Source organism: Cebus imitator, unplaced genomic scaffold (assembly GCF_001604975.1).
Source record: "Cebus imitator isolate Cc_AM_T3 unplaced genomic scaffold, Cebus_imitator-1.0 Scaffold85, whole genome shotgun sequence".
In the NCBI taxonomy this organism is placed as follows: Eukaryota; Metazoa; Chordata; class Mammalia; order Primates; family Cebidae; genus Cebus; species Cebus imitator.
The window spans coordinates 7,145,584-7,165,946 of NW_016107400.1; the positions used below are offsets into that span (position 1 = coordinate 7,145,584).

The window sequence follows — 20,363 nt, forward strand, 5'->3', positions numbered from 1 at the left end:
TCTCTACTAAAAATACAAAAAGTTAGCTGGGCATGGTGGCGTGTGCCTGTAATCCCAGCTACTCAGGAGGCTGAGGCAGGAGAATTGCCTGAACCCAGGAGGGAGAGGTTGCGGTGAGCCAAGATCACACCATTGCACTCCAGCCTGGGTAACAAGAGCAAAACTCTGTCTCAAAAAAAAAAGAAAAGAAAAGAAAGTCTCATGTCTGTAAATGTCATCTACAAGCTGATAACACACTTCTTGTCTCCCATAACCAGCTACCTGCTGATCATCCCTATGTGCTTTATCAAACAGTCATCCCAAATTTGACAGGTCCAAACCAGAATTCTTGATTTCTCCTCAAAACAAACCTGTCTCTCTCCCAACCTCCAATATCTTTCCTAATTCAAGAAATTCCACCACCATCCACCTAGCTGTTTTGTTTAGTTTAGTCCAAACTCTAGAAGTCTTTGATTCCTTATTGCCTCACACCCCACACACGATCCATAGTCAAGTTCCTCTGACCCTACCTTCAAAACACACCTCCCAGCTATTCATTTCTCTCTGTTTACACTGTCACCATCCTCTTCCAAGTAAGTATCATTTTCACCCGGACTGGGTAAGCCTCCCAAATGATCCTTCAGCTTCCATTCATTCATACCTTCCTCACTACAGACTTTTCATCTTATAGCCGCCCCCAAGGTCTTTTAATATCATAAATCAGATCACATGATACCCCTGCTCAAAATCTGCCAATGGCTTGTCTTCACATTAAAAATAAAATCTGGAGCCAGACACGATGGCTGCCACTGGTAATCCCAGCACTTTCAGAGGCCGAGGTGGGTGGATCACCTGAGGTCAGGAGTTCAAGATCAGCCTGGCCAACATGGTGAAACCCTGTCTCTACTAAGAATACAAAAATTACCTGGGCATGGCAGTGCACACTTGTAATCCCAGCTACTTAGGAGGCTGAGGCAGGAGACTCTCTTGAACCTGGGAGGTGGAGGTTGCAGTGCGCCGAGATTGCACCATTGCACTCCAGCCTGGGCCACAAGAGTGAAACTCCATCTCAAAAAAAAAAATGTTTTTTTAATTAGCCAGGCATGGTGGCACCTGTCTTCAGTCCCAGCTACCCAGGAGGCTGAGGTGGGAGGATCACTTAAGTCCTGAAGTTCGAGGCTGGAGTGAGCCATAATCATACCACTGCATTCCAGCCTGGATGACAGAGTAAGACCTTGTCTAAAAAAAAAAAAAAAAAAAAAAAATCCAGACTTCTCAACATGGTCTGCAAGGCGCTACATCACCAGGCACTTGCTTTGTTCTAGAACTTCCTCTCCCTAGCTCTGCTACGGCCACAGTGGCTGCTTTACAGGTATTTGAATCTACCAAGCTTGCTCTGGCCTCAGAGCCTTTATACGTTCTATTTCCCATACACGCAGCTGCTTGATTTATTCATGGTTTACTCCTGTGTAGATTTTAGATCTCAGCGCAAAGTATTATCTCTTCAGAGAGGACTTCAATCTAAAGTACAGAGTTTCAGTCTAAAGTGCAATCTATCACCTTACCCAGGCTTATCTCCTTGCAGTATCAATTACTTGCAAAAATTATGCTCATTGTGTATTTCTTTACTTGTTTGTTTTCTGTGCCTACACACAGACACACCTTCCTCCCAAAAGAATTTATGCTCCATTAAGGTATAAAATTTATCTTTTTTCTTTTTCTTTTTCTTTTTTTTTTTTTTGAGATGAAGTCTTCTCTTTTGCCCAGGCTGGAGTGCAGTGGCACGATCTCAGCTCACTGCAACCTCTGTCTCCCGGGTTCAAGCGATTCTCCTGCCTCAGCCTCCCGAGTAGCTGGGATTACAGATGTGCACCACCACACCAGGCTAGTTTTTCTATCTTTATTAGAGATGGGGTTTCGCCATGTTGCACAGGCTGGTTTCTTGAACTCCTGGCCTCAAGTGGTCCTCCCACTTCAGCCTCCCAAAGTGCTAGGATTACAGGTGTGAGCCACTTCGCCCGGCCAAATTTATCTTTTTTATCACTATATGCCCAGTGCCTAAAACAGTGTGATCATTGATCAATCAATTTCAACATAGGGCTGGACGTGGTGGTTCAGGTCTGTGATCCCAGCACTTTGGGAGGTTTGCTTGAGGTCGGGAGTTCAAGACCAGTGTGGACTACTACATGGTGAACCCCATCTCTACAAGAAAATACAAAACAGATAGCCAGGCGTGGTGTTGCACACCTGCAGTCTCAGCTACTTGGGAGGCTGAGGCAGGTGGATTCTTGAAGCCCAGGAGGCAGAGGTTGCAGTGAGCCGAGATCACTGCACTCCAGCCTGGGTGACAGAGAGAAACCCTGTCCCAAATAAATAAATAAATAAATGCACATTGAATATACCAGATTGTCTTAAGCATTTCACTCACCCTAAATACTGTAATATGCAAAATCTACATATTATCACTAGGTCTATAAAAACAAATTGCTGAACCTAATACAAGAGTATTAATGCCACAGGTATGACTTATTCATGCATCGTCTCTAAACTTGTTTTTACATTTTTCTGTGTTTGTCACATCGCTTCCTTACTAAGAAAACAGAATTGTTATCCCAGGTCAGCTGAGGTTACAAGTTCAGGAACTTCAGTCGGGGGGGATTCCAGATTGCAAGGGGTACAGAATGTGCTTTCCAGGGTGGGTCAGTATCAGCCTCCAGCTTACCAATCTTGACCCTTTCTCGTGGCTCAGTGGCACCTGGCCTGTCCAGGGAGGATGCCAAGCCTGTGTCTTTCCCTAGAATTTAATGTAAATTTCACAATCTAAGCATCATTTACATTTCATATTTAACCAGTTGGAGAATAAAAATCTTAATCTCTGTGCACTTTTTTTCTTTCTTCATTTGTTTTGTTGTAGTTGTCGTTGCTGCTATTGTTGTTGTTGTGACAGGATCTTGCTATGCTGCCCAGGCTGGTCTCGAACTCCTGGCCTCAAGCAAACCTCCTGCTTCAGCCTCCTAAAGCACCGACATTACAAGTATGAGTCACCACACCCGACTGTTTCCTAATTTGTAATGCTGGAACCCTGTACCCTTCACCTAGATTGTTTTACTTCTTATTTGTAAGATTCTTCTTATTCGTAAGATCCTTTGTTTACTTATTTATTTGTTTGTTTGTTTATTTTTGGAGACCTGTCACCCAGGCTGGAGTGCAATGGCTCGATCTCGGCTCACCGCAACCTCTGCCTCCCAGGTTCAAGCAATTCTCCTGCCTCAGCCTCCCGAGTAGCTGGGATAACAGGAGCCTACCACCATGCCCAGCTAATTTTTGTATTTTTAGTAGAAACAGGGTTTCACCATGTTGGCCAGGCTGCTCTTGAACTCCTGACCTCAAGTAATCCACCTGCCTTGGCCTCCCAAAAGATGCCAAGCCACCACACCTGATCAGATTCTACAGGCATGAGCCACCTCCTAGCCAGATTCTGCACCTTTTTTTTAAAAAAAAAAAATTACTTTCTCAAGTGTCTCAGTACCCATCATAGACATCACATTTGTTGACATTCAGGGAAAACAATTACCATTTGTGGATCCATAAATTTCCAGAACTCTTTTATTATTTCTGAGAGTTTTTTGCATAATTCACTGAGGTTCTACACAAAGAAAGATGATTTTCTCACCTTATTACCAGTAGCTGTACCTTATGGTTTTTTTGTTTTATTTTTGCCTGAGCTTCCAGAAACATCATCAAATGATAGCAGTAGCTCACATCCTGGTTTTATTTCTGACTTTAAAGAGATGCTGGTGTTCTATTGTTAAGGATGATGCCATTGATGTGAGATTCTTTTATCCTCCATTCCTTAATTCGTTACATATTTATTGGTACCCATCCAAGTGCATTGGATTTGGCAATATGTAGGGCACTGATCGCCTTGGGGAAAGCAGTTTTGATGGCAGGGTGCCAGCAAAAGCCAGATTGCAGTGGTTTGCAGGGAGACATGTGACGGAAACCTTCTTCTTTACTGCCTGCCAAGGATTTTCATCAGGAATGGGTGCTGGATTCTTTCTTAATACCTTTTCAGCATTTATTAGTAACATTGTGGGATTGTGGGGTTTTGTTTTTACTTGACCTATTGGGATGATTTAACATATTAATATATTTTCATTCATTCATTCAAGAAATACTTAAGTGCCTATGATAAGCCAGGTACTCTTCTATTGTTGTTAGGTTTGTGATTTTATAAAATATTGTATGACTTCATGATTTTTTTTTTTAGTGAGGATCTCACTCTGTCACTCAGGCTGGATTGCAGTGGTATGATCACAGCTCACTACAGGCTCAAACTCCTGGGCTCAAGTGATCCTCCCATCTCAGTCTCTCGAGTAGTTAGGACTACAGGCACATGCCACTGCCCCCGGTTAATTTTTTAACATTTTTTTGGACAGGGTCTCACTATGCTGCCAGGGTGGTCTTAAACTCCTGGCCTCAAGTGATCATCTTACCTTAGGTGAGATTACAGGTGGAGCCACTAGGCCTGGCTCTTTGTTTTATTTTTATATCAATTTGTAAATATTGAACTGTTTTGACAGTAATAGGATAAATGTGACTCAAGTATGGCATTTTATCCCTTGATTTTTAATTACTAAATCAATAGATGCTTATTATAAAAATTCAAAACATGCAAAAGCATATAAATCCAGAAAGTTCAGATACTCCCTATTAATAGATGTTTCTGAACCTTTTTGTCTCTTGATTGTCATAAGCTTTAAAAAGTTACTTGCAATCATTTTATGTAGAATTTTCACATGTATATTTATGGTTGTGGTATAAATATTACAGAAAGAGAGCCATACCTGGTGCTCCATCAGATTGTGCTCTCCTGCTAAATGACCCTTTGTTGCAGGGCTTTTTTGTTTGTTTTTCTTTTTGTTTTTGAGACAGGGTCTCACTCTGTGGCCCAGGCTAGAGTGCAGTGGTGGGATCATGGCTCACTGCAACCTCAACCTCCCAGGCTCAGGTGATCCTCCCACCTCAGCTTCCCTAGTAGCTGGGACTTTGGGCACACACCACCATACCCAACTAGTTTAAAAATTTTTTTTTTAGAGATGGGGTTTCACCATGTTGACCAGGTTGGTCTCGAACTACTGGCCTCAAGCAGTCTGCCCATCCCAGTCTCCCAAAGTGCTGGGATGAAAAACGTGAGCCATCATGCCCAGCCTGTTGCAGTTCTTGACCCATCTTCAGTCTGGGCAGCCTGGCATTCCCTCCCCCCACAAGCATGCTGGATGCCATGCGGAGGTCACTGAGGTTTACTTGTTCAAAGAGTACTGAGCACTGATCTGACTCCATGGAAGTTAGTTCTAGGTAAGAAGCAAGGTGATCAGACTTATGGAGGAAAAGCACGGAAGGAGGAACAGAAATGTTATTGGAAGTGAGGGAACCATAATTACTGTGGGAAGGAAGGTCCCAAGTAGGGAGGCGCAGAGCTTTCTTAAAAGAAGTCTCAGGCAGCAGTGAGAATAAGGGAGCCTCAACAACCCAATGCAATACCAACAAATTTCACAAATATCACGTGCAACAAAAGAAGCAAAACATATAGAGTACATTGTGTATAATGCCATTTGTTATTTATTTATTTATTACTTTTTTTAGATGGAGTCTTGTTCTGTTGCCCAGGCTGGAGTGCATTGACTTGATCGCAGCTCACTGCAACCTCCGCCTCCTGGGTTCTCCTGCCTCGGCCTCCCAAGTAGCTAGAACTACAGGCACATGCCAACACACCCCCAGCTAACTTTTGTATTTTTAATAGAGATGGGGTTTCACCATGTTGGCCAGGCTGGTCTCAAACTCCTGAACTCAAGCGATCCAGCTGCCTTGATCTCCCAAAGTGCTGAGATTACAGGCGTGAGCCACCTCACGTGGCTGTGATGCCATTTATACAAAGTACAAAAAGAGGCAGCACATCCAAGCTGTAAAAATCAGTATAGGCCGGGCACGGTGGCTCACACCCGTAATCCCAGCACTTTGGGAGGCCAAGGTAAGCGGATCACCTGAGGTCAGGAGTTCGAGACCAGCCTGGCCAGCATGGTGAAACCCCATCTCTACTAAAAATACAAAACATTAGCTGGGCATGGTGGCACGCTCCTGTAATCCTAGCTACTTGAGAGGCTGAGGCAGGGGAATCACTTGAACCTGGGAGGCGGAGGTTGCAGTAAGCCGAGTTCACGCCATTGCACTCCAGCTTGTGCAACAAGAGAGAATCTCTGACTCAAAAAAAAAAAAAAAAATCAGTATAGTGGCCAGGCACAGTGGCTCGCCCCTCTAATTCCAGGACTTTAGGAGGCCAAGGCAGGAGGATCACTTAAGCTCAGGAGTCCAAGACCATCCTGGGCAACAGAGTAAGACCCCATCTCTACCAAAAATGCAAAAGTTAGCCCAGCATGGTGGTACATGCATGTAGTCTCAGCCACTCATAACGCTGAGGTGGGAGGATTGCTTGAACCTGTAGGTTCATTTGCAGTAAGCCGAGATCACACCACTGCACTCCAACCTGGGCGACAGAGCGAGACCCTATCTCAAAAAACCAAAACAGGCTGGCCATGGTGGCTCTCAACTGCAATCCCAGGACTTTGGGAGGCCAAGGCAGGTGGATCGCTTGAGGCCAAGAGTTCGAGACCAGCCTGGCCAACATGGTGAAACCCCGTGTCTACTAAAAATACACGAAGAAGCTGGGCGGGGTTGCACATGCCTGTAATCCCAGCTACTCAGAGGCTGAGGCATGAAAATCGCTTGAACCTAGGAGGCAGAGGTTGCAGTGAACCGAGATCGTGCCATTGCACTCCAGCCTGGCAACAGAGCGAAACTGTCTTAAAAAACAAAAACATTTTTGCTTGGTTAAAAAAGATGAAGTATTAAAAAAAAAAAACTCAAATGAATCCCTGTAATCTCTAAACTGTGTTGTATTTAGTGTCCTTTAAACTGACTGCCTTGGGAAAACAAAAGCAATAACTATTTCTACTGTCATTTTCCTGTTTTAAAAAATCATTTCTGTCTCCCCTCTGGATATATAAGAATAATAAACTCAGCAGACATTAAAATACTGTTAGGACTTAGGAGATCAAGTAAAACAAAGATAGAAATCTGTTGTCACTGGATTGGGCAACATGTAAGATCTTGATGATGTTGGTGCAAATAGCTTCACTGGTGTGGAGACAACAGATGCAAGAATGCAGAGATTTAGGAGAAATAGGATATGAGGAACTGGAAACAGTTGAGCCTCACAAATATTTCGAATATTTTGACTCTTAAAGTTAAGAGAGAACCTACCTGGGGTTGATAATTGTCTAAGTGTTTGTGTGAGTGTTTATCATAGAAGAGGAGAACGACGGCCAGGTGTAGTGGCTCCTGCCTGTAATCCCAAAACTTTAGGAGGCCGAGGAGGAGAATTATGTGAGGCCAGGAGTTCGAGGCCAGCCGGGATGACATAGCGAAAACTTTGTCTCTACAAAAAACAAACAAAAAAAAGTAGCCAGGCATGGTGGCACACACCTGTAATTCCAGCCACTTAGGAGGCTGAGGTGGGAGGATCTCTTGAATCCAGGAGTTGGAGGCTGCAGTGAGCTATGATCACACCACTGCACTCCAGCATGTGCGACAGAGCAAGACCCTGTCTCAAAAACCATGAGAAAGACTAGGATCCGTGGATGTGCTAAAGGAGGAAATCAGTAGACAGAAATCGTTTCATTCATTGATTTGTGCTTTCAATCTTTTCATCATTCACTTATTCACCAACTACTTGCTAAACACCTCTTTTACCAGTCACTTTTTTTGTTTTCTTTTTGAGACAGGGTCTCGCTCTATTGCCCAGGCTGGAGTGCAGTGGTGTGATCATGGCTCACTGTAGCCTCTATCTCCTTGGACTTTCTCAAGTGATCCTTCTGCCTCAGCCTCCTGAGTAGCTGGGACTTACAGACATGTGCCACCACATTTGGTTAAATTTTTTTTTTTTTTTTTCCTGTAGAAACGAGGTTTTGCTATGTTGCCCAGACGGGTCTCAAACTCCTGAGCTGAAACAATCCTCCCACCTTGGCCCCGTTACTGTTGTTCGCAGTGATCGCAGAGCAATGATAGGTGCAATCTCATGCGATTTACCGTCTATCTGAGAAGAGAGAAGTTGCAGGCATAGCTGACTGCAAGAATGGTAGTTGGGTGGAGAAGTCTCGAATAAAAGTATGAGATAATAGGCCAGCCAGCTGGGCACGGTGGGTCATGCCTATAATCCCAGCATTTTGGTGGATCCACTAGCCAGGTGGATCCCTAGAGCTCAGGACTTCAAGACCAGCTTGAGCAACATAGGGAGATCCTGCCTCTGCAAAAAATACAAAAATTAGCTAGGCATGGTGGTGTGCACTTCTAGTCCCAGCTACTCAGGAGGCTGAGACAGGAGGATCACTTGACCCTGGGAGACAAAGGCTGCAGTGGCTGCGATTGCACAAGTGCAACCCATCCTGGGCGATACATCGAGACCCTGTCTCAAAAAAAAAAAAAAAGAAGAAAAGAAAAAGAAAGGCATGAGGCTGGGCACGGTGGCTCACATCTGTAATTCCAGCACTTTGGGAGGCTGAAGCGGGTGGATTATTTGAGCTCAGGAGTTTGACATCAGCCTGTCCAACATGGCAAAACCCCATATCCACCAAAAATACAAAAAATTAGCCGGGCATGGTGGCACACGCCTGTAGTCCCAGCTACTTGGGAGGCTGTGGCAGGAGGATCGCCTGAACTCGGGAGGTGGAAGTTGCAGTGAACCAGATCATGCCACTGCGCTCCAGCCTGGGCAACAAAAAGAAAATAAAAAGGGATGAAATTAAAGTTTGCACCCAGGAGCTGTACAGGGTGTGTGTCTCATAGGTAAATAGGCATCACTGGTTGTGTTTGGGAGGGGAATGAAGTAAAAAGTGGGGAATCACTAACCTAATGCAAACTCTTCATTTCCCAGGTGTGAAAACTGAGGCCTGGAGAGGTGATGTGATTTGCCTAAAGTCATGCAGCTAGTGGCAGAGCCAGGCCTAGACGCCAGGTGTCCTGGCTCTCAAGACATTCCGCTGCCCGAGGAATGGAACAGGTAGTATCACTCACACTGGGGGCCATGGGTCAGTCCATTCAGCCCAGAGCTGCCCGAGGTTCCAACTAAAGAAACCAGAGAAAACATCCACTCAAAATTCTGACAAGTTGAATGGGGTTGAAATCAGAACTGGGCAAGAGAAAGGGGGCAAGGTTTGAGACTCAAACCTCACGATCCTGAGACAGAGGCCAATGTACCATCACCCCACATCACCTTCTGAAGGTGGATTGAGCTCTGGCCCTATCATGTCCATCTCTAAACAGCTTGGTGGTGAGTCCTCTTCAGCCATTCTGCGACCCCATGCTCTGTCCCATATAATTCACAGTGTTAGGAGAACCAATGGCCACTTGCAGAGGATGTGTGGGAGGATGGAGAAAAAGGGAATTGGAAGACCAGTTAGGAGGCCTTTGGAGAGATCCAGGAGGAAAGTGAAGAGGAGGGGCTGGTAGGCAGTGTCCACTGGGTCCGTATGGTATCACCTGGGTTAGCGGTTGGCAAAGCTGGTCAGCAGTGACAGTGGAAATGCTAGAGTAGAAATGAAATCCACATCAAAGTGGAAAGGAAAAGAGCTTCTGCTTTTGTATATGTTTACTTGCTATTTATCCTAAAGGATGTTCTTAAACCCAGTATTGATAAAACAAATCTACCTTTGGTGCTATAAGTAAGATATACCCTGTGAATTATTTGTAAACACGAGTACTAGTCATTGGTAATGTGTGTTAACCCCTCTGAAGATTCTGAGTTATGGTTTCTATTTCATTCATTCAATGATTTTTTACTGAGCATCTACTGTGTGCCATGCATTGATGTGGGCATTTGGAATACATCAAGTGAACTAAACAAATACCACTGAACTCCTAAAACTCACTCAGCAGCAGGTGGCCAGTGAAGCTAGTCCTCGGCAAAAACAATGGGAGAAATTGCTCAAATGGCATGGTATTAATCAAAGTAAAAGCTGGAAAGATGTATATTGATAGGCTGAGTTTGATTGGATCCTATGGAGAAAGGTTTTTCCAGGCAGAGAGAGCTGAGATAGCGGCTGGATTATTTCAGAGGATCTACCTGAATCAGTGGCTGTGATCATGAGTCTCCTAGCAGGACCAGATTCCTGGGGGTAAACAGCAACAAAAGAGGCACCATAGGGAGGGGCTCTCAGCAAAGGCGGTGTGAGGAGCTCTGTAGACAGAACAGAATGCATAGTATAACAGTTAACCAGGTCATCAGACTCCAAGGCACCAAGCAATGTTGTCCGCAGGTTATCCAACGTGGTAGTGTGGGGAGAAAGCCATGGAAAATGTAAGAGCATCTGACACCTGTCAAGTTGTCAGGCAGGGATTGAGCAGTGGTCAGTGGGCAGAAAGCAGGGCTGTGGTCACTGAGCTGAGGTTCGAGAAACATTTCCAGCCTCTGGGAGGAGTAAGTTACATCCCATGCAAGGCATTAAATAGAGACAAAGGCACAGGAGGGGAAAAGGAAGATGGCCTCCGAAGTAGAGGATAAGGAAGAGGTTAAGAACAGAATCAGGCCAATTGCAGTGGCTCACACCTGTAATCTCAGCACTTTGGGAGGCCGAGGTGGGAGGATCACTTGAGCCCAGGACTTCCAGAGCAGCCTGGCCAACGTGGTGAAATCCCGTCTCTACTCAAAATACGAAAAAAATTAGCCAGGCATGGTGGCACATGCCTGTAATTTCAACTACTTGGAAGGCTGAGGCAGGAGAATCGCTTGAACCAAAGAGGCGGAGGTTGCAGTGAGCTGAGATTGTACCACTGCACTCCAGCCTAGGTGACAGAGCGAGACTCTATCTCAAAAAAAAAAAAAAAAAAAAAAAAAAAAAAAACATGAAAAATCAGAGTTCAGATAAAATTACTACTCCTGAAAATACGCAGAGGAGAGGAGACTTATATGGCATTTAATATATATGAAACTCATTTTGAAATGTCTGAATTAAAACCCACTTTTGTACAGTCCTCATGGTGTTCTGCAATCAGCTGTGGAGTGGAGCATAAAAGCAGGGAGAGGAAGAAAAAGGGTCTTTGCCTCCAGTACATTGTAATCGGTTTAAACTTAAATAGAGGCACTAAAATGATACAGCTCCAATAACTCAAATGCTGGACTAGATAGGATGTTCCATGACAGGACCTCAGACTGCTCTTAGCAGCAAGTCATCCAGGATTCTGAAATGTAGGAACAAAATATTCTATGAATTAAAACTGGAGTGAAGTCTCTGCTATCCTTACTTGTCTGCTACTGAAAGCTTAAATAAAAACACCCTTCCCACCAACTGGGATCATTCCAATTTTATCTGTTAGGTTTATATGGCAGGATCCTCCAAATAGCTGTAATTGCTATAAATCAAAAAAGGTTAAATATTTCTGAACAATTTTAGATTTTGGAAAAGGGAAAGCAAAGAACCATAAAGATTGTGTTTTATGATCTCATGAATCTCTCTTGGATTAAAAAACAAGTAATCCCTGACACTTCTGGAGGTAGGGTATATTGAAAGGTATTTCTTAGCTTTAACAGGGAATAAGCTATTACAATTTTTGAAAAACCAGCCCAGCCTGTGGTATTCTTATACTAATTAAGCCAGACCTGTTAAAACATTTAACACATATTTATATGGAAAATATGACATCTTCCTACCTATTTAAATTATATTTTGAGTTTCATATTATTGATGTTGCAAAAATATGGATTCAAAGTGATAATAATGATACTAATGTAAATCTTCCTCTTTGAGGGGTAATTGCTTTTTTTGTAAATGGCTATAAATTTTACTTTTTATTATGAGAAGTGGTAATCCTAGGCCTTATTATTTGTGCTTATGATCTCCCTAGAATTACACAGAAGTGTTTCTCTCCTCCATTCCTCCAGCAAAAATGTCTAGATCAGAACTATCCAATATAACTTTCTGTAATCATAAAAATATTCTATTAAAATATCTGCATGGTCCAATATGGTAGTCGCTTGTGCCTATTAACCACTTGAAATGTGGCTAGTGCAACTGAGTCATTAAATTCTTAATTATAAAGTAAATATTCACATGTAGCTAGTAGCTACCATATTCAACAGCAAAGCTCAGAGGTACTTCATATTCTGTATTTAATTTGGAGTATGCATGAATGTACTTAAGGAAAATGAGTTTTGTTNAAAAAAAAAAAAAAAAAAAAGAACAGAATCAGGCCAGGTACAGTGGCTCACGCCTACAATCTCAACACTTTGAGAGGTCGTGGGAGAGGACTGCCTGAAGCCAGGAGTTCAAGACCAGCCTGTGCAATGTAGTGAGACCCTGTCTCTACAAAAATAATTTGAAATTAGCTGGATCTGGTGGTGTGTGTCCGTAATCCCAGCTACTTGGAAGACAGGTGGAAGGATGGCTTGAGCCCAGGAGTTCGAGGCTGCAGTGAGCTATAATTACTCTACTCCACCCCAGCCTAGGCAACAGAGTGAGACCCTGTCTCTTTAAAACAAAAACAAAATGCATCCATCCCATTTGTGGGAACCCCACGACCTGGGCTATAGAGGAAGTAGGATGTGAAGATAGGAAACAGTCAGGGCCCACCATTCCTCCCTGGTGAAGAAGGAAGGAGGGAAGAGGTCATGCCTATTGTTTCTTTTTTTGGCAGCAGGAGTCCCCATGAGTGCTATGACAATGATGTTCCCAGAGGGTGTTTTTTCTTTAATTAACCCAGGTTTTCCTTCCAAAACTCAGAGAATGGTTTTCCTAGGACTGCGGATTAGGGCAAGCATAGGGTCCTAACCTGTGTCTTAATCTTTTGCTTTATGTGGTTTCTTTCATCTGCTACCACCCCCATCCACCATTCATTCTTAGTCCAGACCTCTTTACAGCTCATTCTCCACTGCACACTCTTATTTTCTTCCTTCTCCCTGGCTTCCAGCCTTACTGCTTATTCTTCTGTTCAGAGGCTCACCTAACCCATCAGACTTGAGGCTTGGCCTGGTCTTCCTCTGAGTTAACATCTTCCTCTGATAATACTTCTGTAGTGGACATGCTATCTGATTCCTCACTGTCCCTTCCGCCCCCACCCCATTCATAGCCGCAATGTAGTGTGGGGGAATTTACAAGTCTAGGCTACACATTGACACTGATCCTATGCTGAATTTGACTTCCAAATAATGCTTCTGTCCCTGCACCACTTACTCCAGAATCTAAGTCCTGGGAGGAAGGATCTAATTGCTCAGATTCACAGCAAACTTCTCGATTCTGGCTCCTTCAGCTTCCATAGTGGGCGTTGAGAGGGGAGTCGAGTGACTTAGATGGCCCTCTTGTCAAATAGAATCACAGTGCATAATTCTCTCAGAGGGAACACTGGTGCAAATAAGAGGGCAGGTGATTCTAGATCATCGCCGGTTTTTGTTGGTTTGGTTTGGTTTGGTTTGGTTTTTTTGGATAGGGTCTCGCTCTGTTTTCCAGGCTGGAGTGCAGTGATGCAATCACAGCTCACTGCAGCCTCAACCTCCTGGACTCAAGCAATCCTCCCACCCCAGACAAGAAGCTGGGACCACAGGCATGTGTCACCACACCCAGCTAATTTTAAAATTTTTTGCAGAGACAAGGTTTCACTATGTTGCCCAGGCTGGTCTCAAACTCCTAGGCTCAAATGATCCTCCTGCATCAGCCTCCTGAGTAGCTGGGACTACAGGTGCATGCCACTACACCTGGCTAATCTTGGGTGTGTGTGTGTGTGTGTGTGTGTGTGTGTGTTTGGTAGAGTCGAGGTCTTACTATGTTGCCCAGGCTGGTCTCAAGCTCCTAGGTTCAAGCAATCTGCCTGCCTCCGCCTCCCAAAATAGTGGGATTACAGGCATGAGCCACCACGCCCGGCCCATTGCTATTGAATAGAATAGTAACAAAAAACACATATGTAATTAGAAATATTCTAGTAGCCACACTTTTAAAAGGTAAAAAGAAACAGGTGAAATTAATTTTAACATTACAATTTATTTAACCTTTCTAAAATATCATATCAACCTGAAATCAATATAAAAATTTGTAATGAGATATGTTACTTACTTCTTGTTATTCTACATCTTTGACATCCAGTATTTCACACTTACAGTACAGCTGTCATTGAAAACATTTGATCTGTATTTATCGTGACAGTTGAAAAAGTAGAGCAGCATACCCAAGTTGTTCCAAAAATACTTAAATATTTTTCAAGTACCAAAAAATCACTTTCCTGTATTATTCACTTCCACATTGATGAAGCTAGTTCATCTTTATTGGAATAATGGTTTGACTTTGCAGCAGAAGCATATCAGTTTTAAAACTACTTCTGTCCAGGCGGGGCGTGGTGGCGCACGCCTGTAATCCCAGCACTTTCGGAGGCCAAGGTAGGTGGATCATTTGAGGTCAGGAGTTGGAGAGCAGCCCGGTCAACATGATTAAACGACATCTCTATTAAAAATACAAAAATTAGCCAGGCTGTAGCAGTGCACGCCTGTAATCCCAGCTACTCGGGAGGCTGACGCAGGCCAATCACTTGAGCCTGGGAGGCAGAGGTTGTGGTGAGCTAAGATCGTGCCACTGCACTCCAGCCTGGGTGATGGAGTAAGACCCTGTCTCAAAAAAAAACCCACTTCTGTCCAAGTTACAGCAATTCACCAATCCTCATGTCAACTCAATATTAACACGGAATGTAAAGGGATGCTGTATAAGTTGAAAAGTAACTCTAAAGTTTATCAGTATCAACAACATTCTTCAGATTTTTCTTGTGAGTTTTGCAGATAATTTACATAATGCTGGTGATTATTATTAAAAATATTTTTCATCCAGGCGCGGTGGCTCACACCTGTAATCTCAGCACTTTGGGAGGTCGATGGAGGGCAGATCACTTGAGCTCAGGAGTTCAAGACCAGCCTGGGAAACATGGCAAGACCCTGTCTCTACAAAAAAAAAAAAAAAAAAAATTAGCAGGCCATAGTGGTGCGTGCGCCTGTAGTCCCAGCTACTTGAGGGGCTGAGGTGGGAGTATCACTTGAGCCTGGGAGGCAGAGGTCACAGTGAGCCAAGATAATGCCACCGCACCTTAGCCTACACAACAGCACAAAACCCTGTCTTAAAATATATATATATATATATATATATATATATATATATATTGCATATTGATTCATTGTAAAAAGTATGCAAAATCATTATTATTGATTTGTATTGTGAAATGTTTCCATTTCAGTATAAATTATTATACTTTTCCAGCTAGGTCACAAGTTTTTCTTTCTTTAGAGCTTGGAATTTATCTCATTTCATATACACTGTGACATTGCTGGGAAAACATAAATCACATTGCCATGTTTATCTTTGATTATTAAATATTTGGCAAGCATTCCTTTTGTTTCAAGAAAATCTTGAATTGGAATTGGCAGTACAGTAAATCTTGGTAAAACTCTTCCATGACTCAACCAATGAATGTTGGCAAAGACCCAGGATCACCCCATTCATTGCCTTCTATTTCTTTCAAAAGTCCCATGCACTCGTGATGATTCATAGCATTTGTACGTATACACTGAACAGTTTTAACAACTGTATCCATGACACTTTCCATGGAGTCTGCTTCCAAAAGCAGCACAAATATTTTCAGTATTTATCATACAGTGGGATGAAGCAATAAGGGAAACATCAGTCTCTTGTTTTGAAACTCCAATAAAACCAGATTTTTGACCAAACATAGCTGGAGGACCATCTGGCATGATAGAAACTAATTTTTTCATATCTAACTGAAATTTTTTTGGTCAGACGTAAAAGATTTTTAAAAATCTATGCTACAGTTTTGTAAGCCATGAATTGAAAATGTTTATTCGTAAATTGGAAAGACTTTTCTGAATGAATATACCCAGCTATTCGCTGGGTAGTATCTCATGGCATGACTCAGCTAAATTTGCTATTTTCCAAAATTTCTTTAGCTTTAATACACTCTTTCATTCTGTGGACAATTGTTTGGTGGCTTAATTGAAGATTATTCACTTTCTGTAAAATCTTTTTTTTTTTTTGAGACAGAGTTTCACTCTGTTTCCCAGGCTGGAGTGCTGTGGTACAGTTGGACCCCACTTCAGTGGGCCAAGTTATAATCTCTATAATCTGATAAAATAAAATCTATTAAAAATTTTTTGCTCAACATTTTATTCTGATTTCAAATAACTACTTTCATCAGGTTTTCTTATTGTGGTAAAATATACATAACATAAAATTTGCTATTTTAATCCTCTGTTAGTATACGTCTCTGTGGCTTTAAGTACATTCACACAGCTGTGAACCATCACCACCATCCATCTCTACAACTTTATCTTCCCACACTGAAACTCTGACCCTATTAAACTAACTCTCCCTTTTGCCCAGGTTGGAGTGCAGTGGTGTGATCTTGGCTTGCTGCAACCTCCACCTCCCGGGTTCAAACGATTCTCCTGCCTCAGCCTCCCGAGTAGCTGAGATTACAGGCATGTGCCACCATCCCTAGCTAATTTTTGTATTTTTAGTAGAAATGGGGTTTTACCATGTTGGCCAGGCTGGTCTTGAACTCCTAACCTCAAGTGATACATCTCAGCCTCCCAGAGTGCTGGGATTACAGGCATGAGCCACTGTGCCTGGCCTATTTTCTATATCTATAAATTTGACTACTCTAGGAAATTCATATGTGTGGAATCATACAGTATTTATCCTCTTGTGTTGGGCTTATTTCACTTAGCATAATGTCTTCAAGGTTCATCCATGTTGTAGCATGTGTCAGAATTTTCGTCTTTCTTAAACCATATAATATCCATTCATCTGTTGATGACTACGGGGGTAATTTTCACCTTTTGGCTATTCAGAATAACGCTGCCACGAACATGAGTATACAAGTGTCTATTCAAGTCCCTGCTTTCGCTTCTTTTCAGTGTATACTGAGAAGTGAAATGGCCGGCCCCATGGTATTTGTTTAATATTTTAGGAATTGTTGTACCACTTTCCACAGCAACCATTTTGCAGTCCCACCAGCAATGCCCAGGGGTGGAAGGGGTCTGGTTTGTCTACATCCTCACCAACTCTTGTTTCCTGCGCTGCTTTTTGTTTTGTTGATAATCGCCATCCTAATGGGTGTGGAGTGGCGATCTGAGGTTTTGATTTGCATTCTCCTAGTGTCAAGTGACATTGAGCATCTTTTCATGTGCTTCGTTAGTTCCTTCTTGAATGTGGAGAGAACACTTAGCAAACTCACTGTGCATTTGCTGAAAATGTCTCAGTTGTTTCCACCTTATTCTCTTAAAAATTTTTTTCCCAACCAACATGCAGCTTTTTTGTTTCGCTCTACTGCAGCAAATTGCAACTGACATCCATCATGAAATCGCTGGCGCATCTTCCTACAGTCTCTTGGGCTTTTCCCTTTTTAAAATTGACAAGCAGGCCAAGTGTGGTAGCTCATGGCTGGAATCTCAACACTTAGGGAGGCTGAAGCAGAAGGATGGCTTGAGCCAGGCGTTTGGAACCAGCCTGGGAAACATAGCGCAAGACCCCATCGCTACAAAAAAAAAAAAAAAAAAAAAAAAAAAAAAAAAAAAAAAAAAAAAAAAAGTAAATAAGTAAATTTATTTACTTATTTACTCTGCCTCAAAATAAGTAAATAAATAATTGACAAGTGAAAATTGTGTATATTTATGGTGCACAGTTGATGTTTTCATATATGGATATGTTGCAAAATGGATAAATCAGGCTATTTAACCAATGCATTTTACCTCGCATACTTCTTTTTGTTTCTTTGCTCTTCTGTTTTTTGGGTTTTTTTGGGGTTTTTTTTTGAGAGAGGGTCTCACTCTGTGGCCCAGGTTGGAGTGCAGTGGCACAATCATGGCTCACTGCAACCTTGAACTCCTGGGCTCCAACCATCTTCCCACCCTAGCCTTCTGAGTATCCGGGACCACAGGTGTGCACTACCACACCCAGCTAATTTTTTTATTTTTTGTAGAGATGGGATCTCCCTACATTGCCCAGGCTGGTTTTGAACTCCTGGGCCCAAGAGATCTTCCCACCACTGCCTCCCAAAGTGCTGGGATTACAGGTATGAGCCACTTCATCCAGCCCTCACATACTTCTTTGTGTGTGTGTGGTAAGAACACTTAATATCTATTCTCTTAGAATTTTTAAATATACACTGTTGTTATTAACCATACTCACCACATTGTACAATACATATCTCGAACTTATTCCTCCACTCTAATTGAATTTTTGTAGCCTTTAACCAACATCTCCCCAATTTCCCTATTCCCTAGCTTCCAGTCTCTCTCTCTTTTCTTTTTTTTTTTGAGAAATGGACTCTCTCTCTGTCACCCATGCATGACGATGGCACAATCTCGGCTCACTACAACCTTCGCCTCCTGGGTTCAAGTGATTCTCCTGCCTCAGCCTCCTGAGTAGCTGGGATTACAGGCATGAGCCACTATACCCGGCTAATCTGTGTATTTTTGGTAGAGATTGGGTTTCACCATGTTGGCCAGGCTGGTCTCAAACTCCTGACCTCAAGTGATCTGCCCGCCTTGGCCTCCCAAAGTGCTGGAATTACAGGTGTGAGCCACCGTGTCCAGCCTCCAGTCTCTTAATTTACTATCCTTATCATAGCACTATCAGCTGCATCTTCATTTCATTCTGCATCAGTTGTCTGCCTTTATTTTAAATTGGAAATTTTTTCATATATATATATATATAGAAAAATCATTGAATTATAATTAAAATAGTATGTATATTAATTTAATGAACAATGTGAGGCAAAAGTGCCATGCAATTCATACTGTCTGAATAAAATATTCAGGTAAACACATTACAATATTATATCAATACACAGAAAAAAAGGATTTGGCCAGGTGTCCTGCCTCACGCCTGTAATTCCAGCAGTTTGGGAGGCCAAGAAGGGTGAATCACTTGAGACCAGGAGTTTGAGACCAGCCTGGCCAACATGGCAAAACCTCTTCTCTACTAAAAATACAAAAATTAGCCAGGCACAGTGATGGGCGCCTGTAAGCCCAGCTACTGGGGAGGCTGCGGCAGGAGAATCACTTGAACCTGGGTGGCAGAGGTTGCACTGAGCTGAGATCATGTCACTGTACTCAAGCCTGGGCAACAGAGTGAGATTCTGTCTCAAAAAAAAAAAAGAAAAAGAGATTAAAAAGGATTCAAACCAAATGAATTGATGCCTATTAGATGAGTGATATCTTCACATACAATCCTTCATGCACACGCCTGCCATTGCGCTGGTAATATAAGAATATTTTAGGCCAGGTGTAATGGCTCACTCCTGTAATCTCAGCACTTTGGGAGGCTGAGGCAGGCAGATCACGAGGGCAAGAGATCGAGGCCATCCTGGCCAATATGGTGAAAACCTCGTCTCTATCAACAATACAAAAATTGGCTGGGCGTGGTGGCACACACCTGTAGTCCCAGCTACTCGAGACTGAGGCAGGAGAATCGCTTGAACGAGAGAGGCGGAGGTTGCAGTGAGCCGAGATCACACCACTGCACTCCAGCCTGGCGACAGAACAAGACTCCGTTTCAAAAAAAAATTTAAAAAGGAAGATTTTATTTGATGCACTTATGAGAGAGAAATGTAGTCCTACCAAAGCAAAATTGAACTTAATAGAAAAATATTTTATAGTGGTTCAGTTTTAAAATTTTAAAAATTAAGTAAAGCCAAAAAATTGGGCTCCCCATTCACGTTAGCTACATTGCTAGTGCTCATTCATCACACGTGGCCAGTGGCTACTGGATTGAACAGTGTAGTTCAGTGTAGAATTATCAAACAACAGTAAATTGTCTAAGCAGTGCCACTGTTCAGATTCTTTTCTAAAGAAACTCTGCCCAGGTGCACAGAAGGTATGTAGGAAGATGTTTTCTGCAACGTTGTTTATAACAGTAACTAAAGAGAACAACCCACATATCCACCAACTGGATATGGCAAAAAAAATTGTGGTGTATCTATTCTAAGGAATTGTATGCCACAGTTTAAAATAGACACATTGGCGCGGTGGCTCACCCATGTAATCTCAGCACTTTGGGAGGCCACAGTGGGAAGATCACTTGAGCCCAGGAGTTCAAGACCAGCCTGGGCAACACAGTGAGACCCCACTCCCCATCTCAATCAAAGAAAAAGATATTTAAAAATAAAAAATAAAATAAAATAAAAATAGGTACATAGTTAGATTGCTAAGATATCTTACTAGGTGGAGAGGAAAAAAAGAAAGTTGTACACTGTGATGTCTTTTTTTTTTTTTTTTTTTTTTTTTT

General features: G+C 42.6%; 1 protein-coding gene across 8 annotated transcripts in view; it reads left to right on the plus strand.

Annotated features, from left to right (window-relative positions):
- Positions 1–20,363, plus strand: part of TNRC6A (trinucleotide repeat containing adaptor 6A) — a 221,366-nt gene that overhangs the window by 24,047 nt on the left and 176,956 nt on the right. For all 8 annotated transcript variants that reach the window (XM_037740596.1, XM_037740592.1, XM_037740593.1 and 5 more), the window contains exon 2: positions 8,969–9,094. In XM_037740596.1, coding sequence (XP_037596524.1) covers positions 9,015–9,094 — 80 coding nt within the window. In that variant the 5' untranslated portion in view covers positions 8,969–9,014. The remainder of the gene's footprint in view (positions 1–8,968; positions 9,095–20,363) is intronic.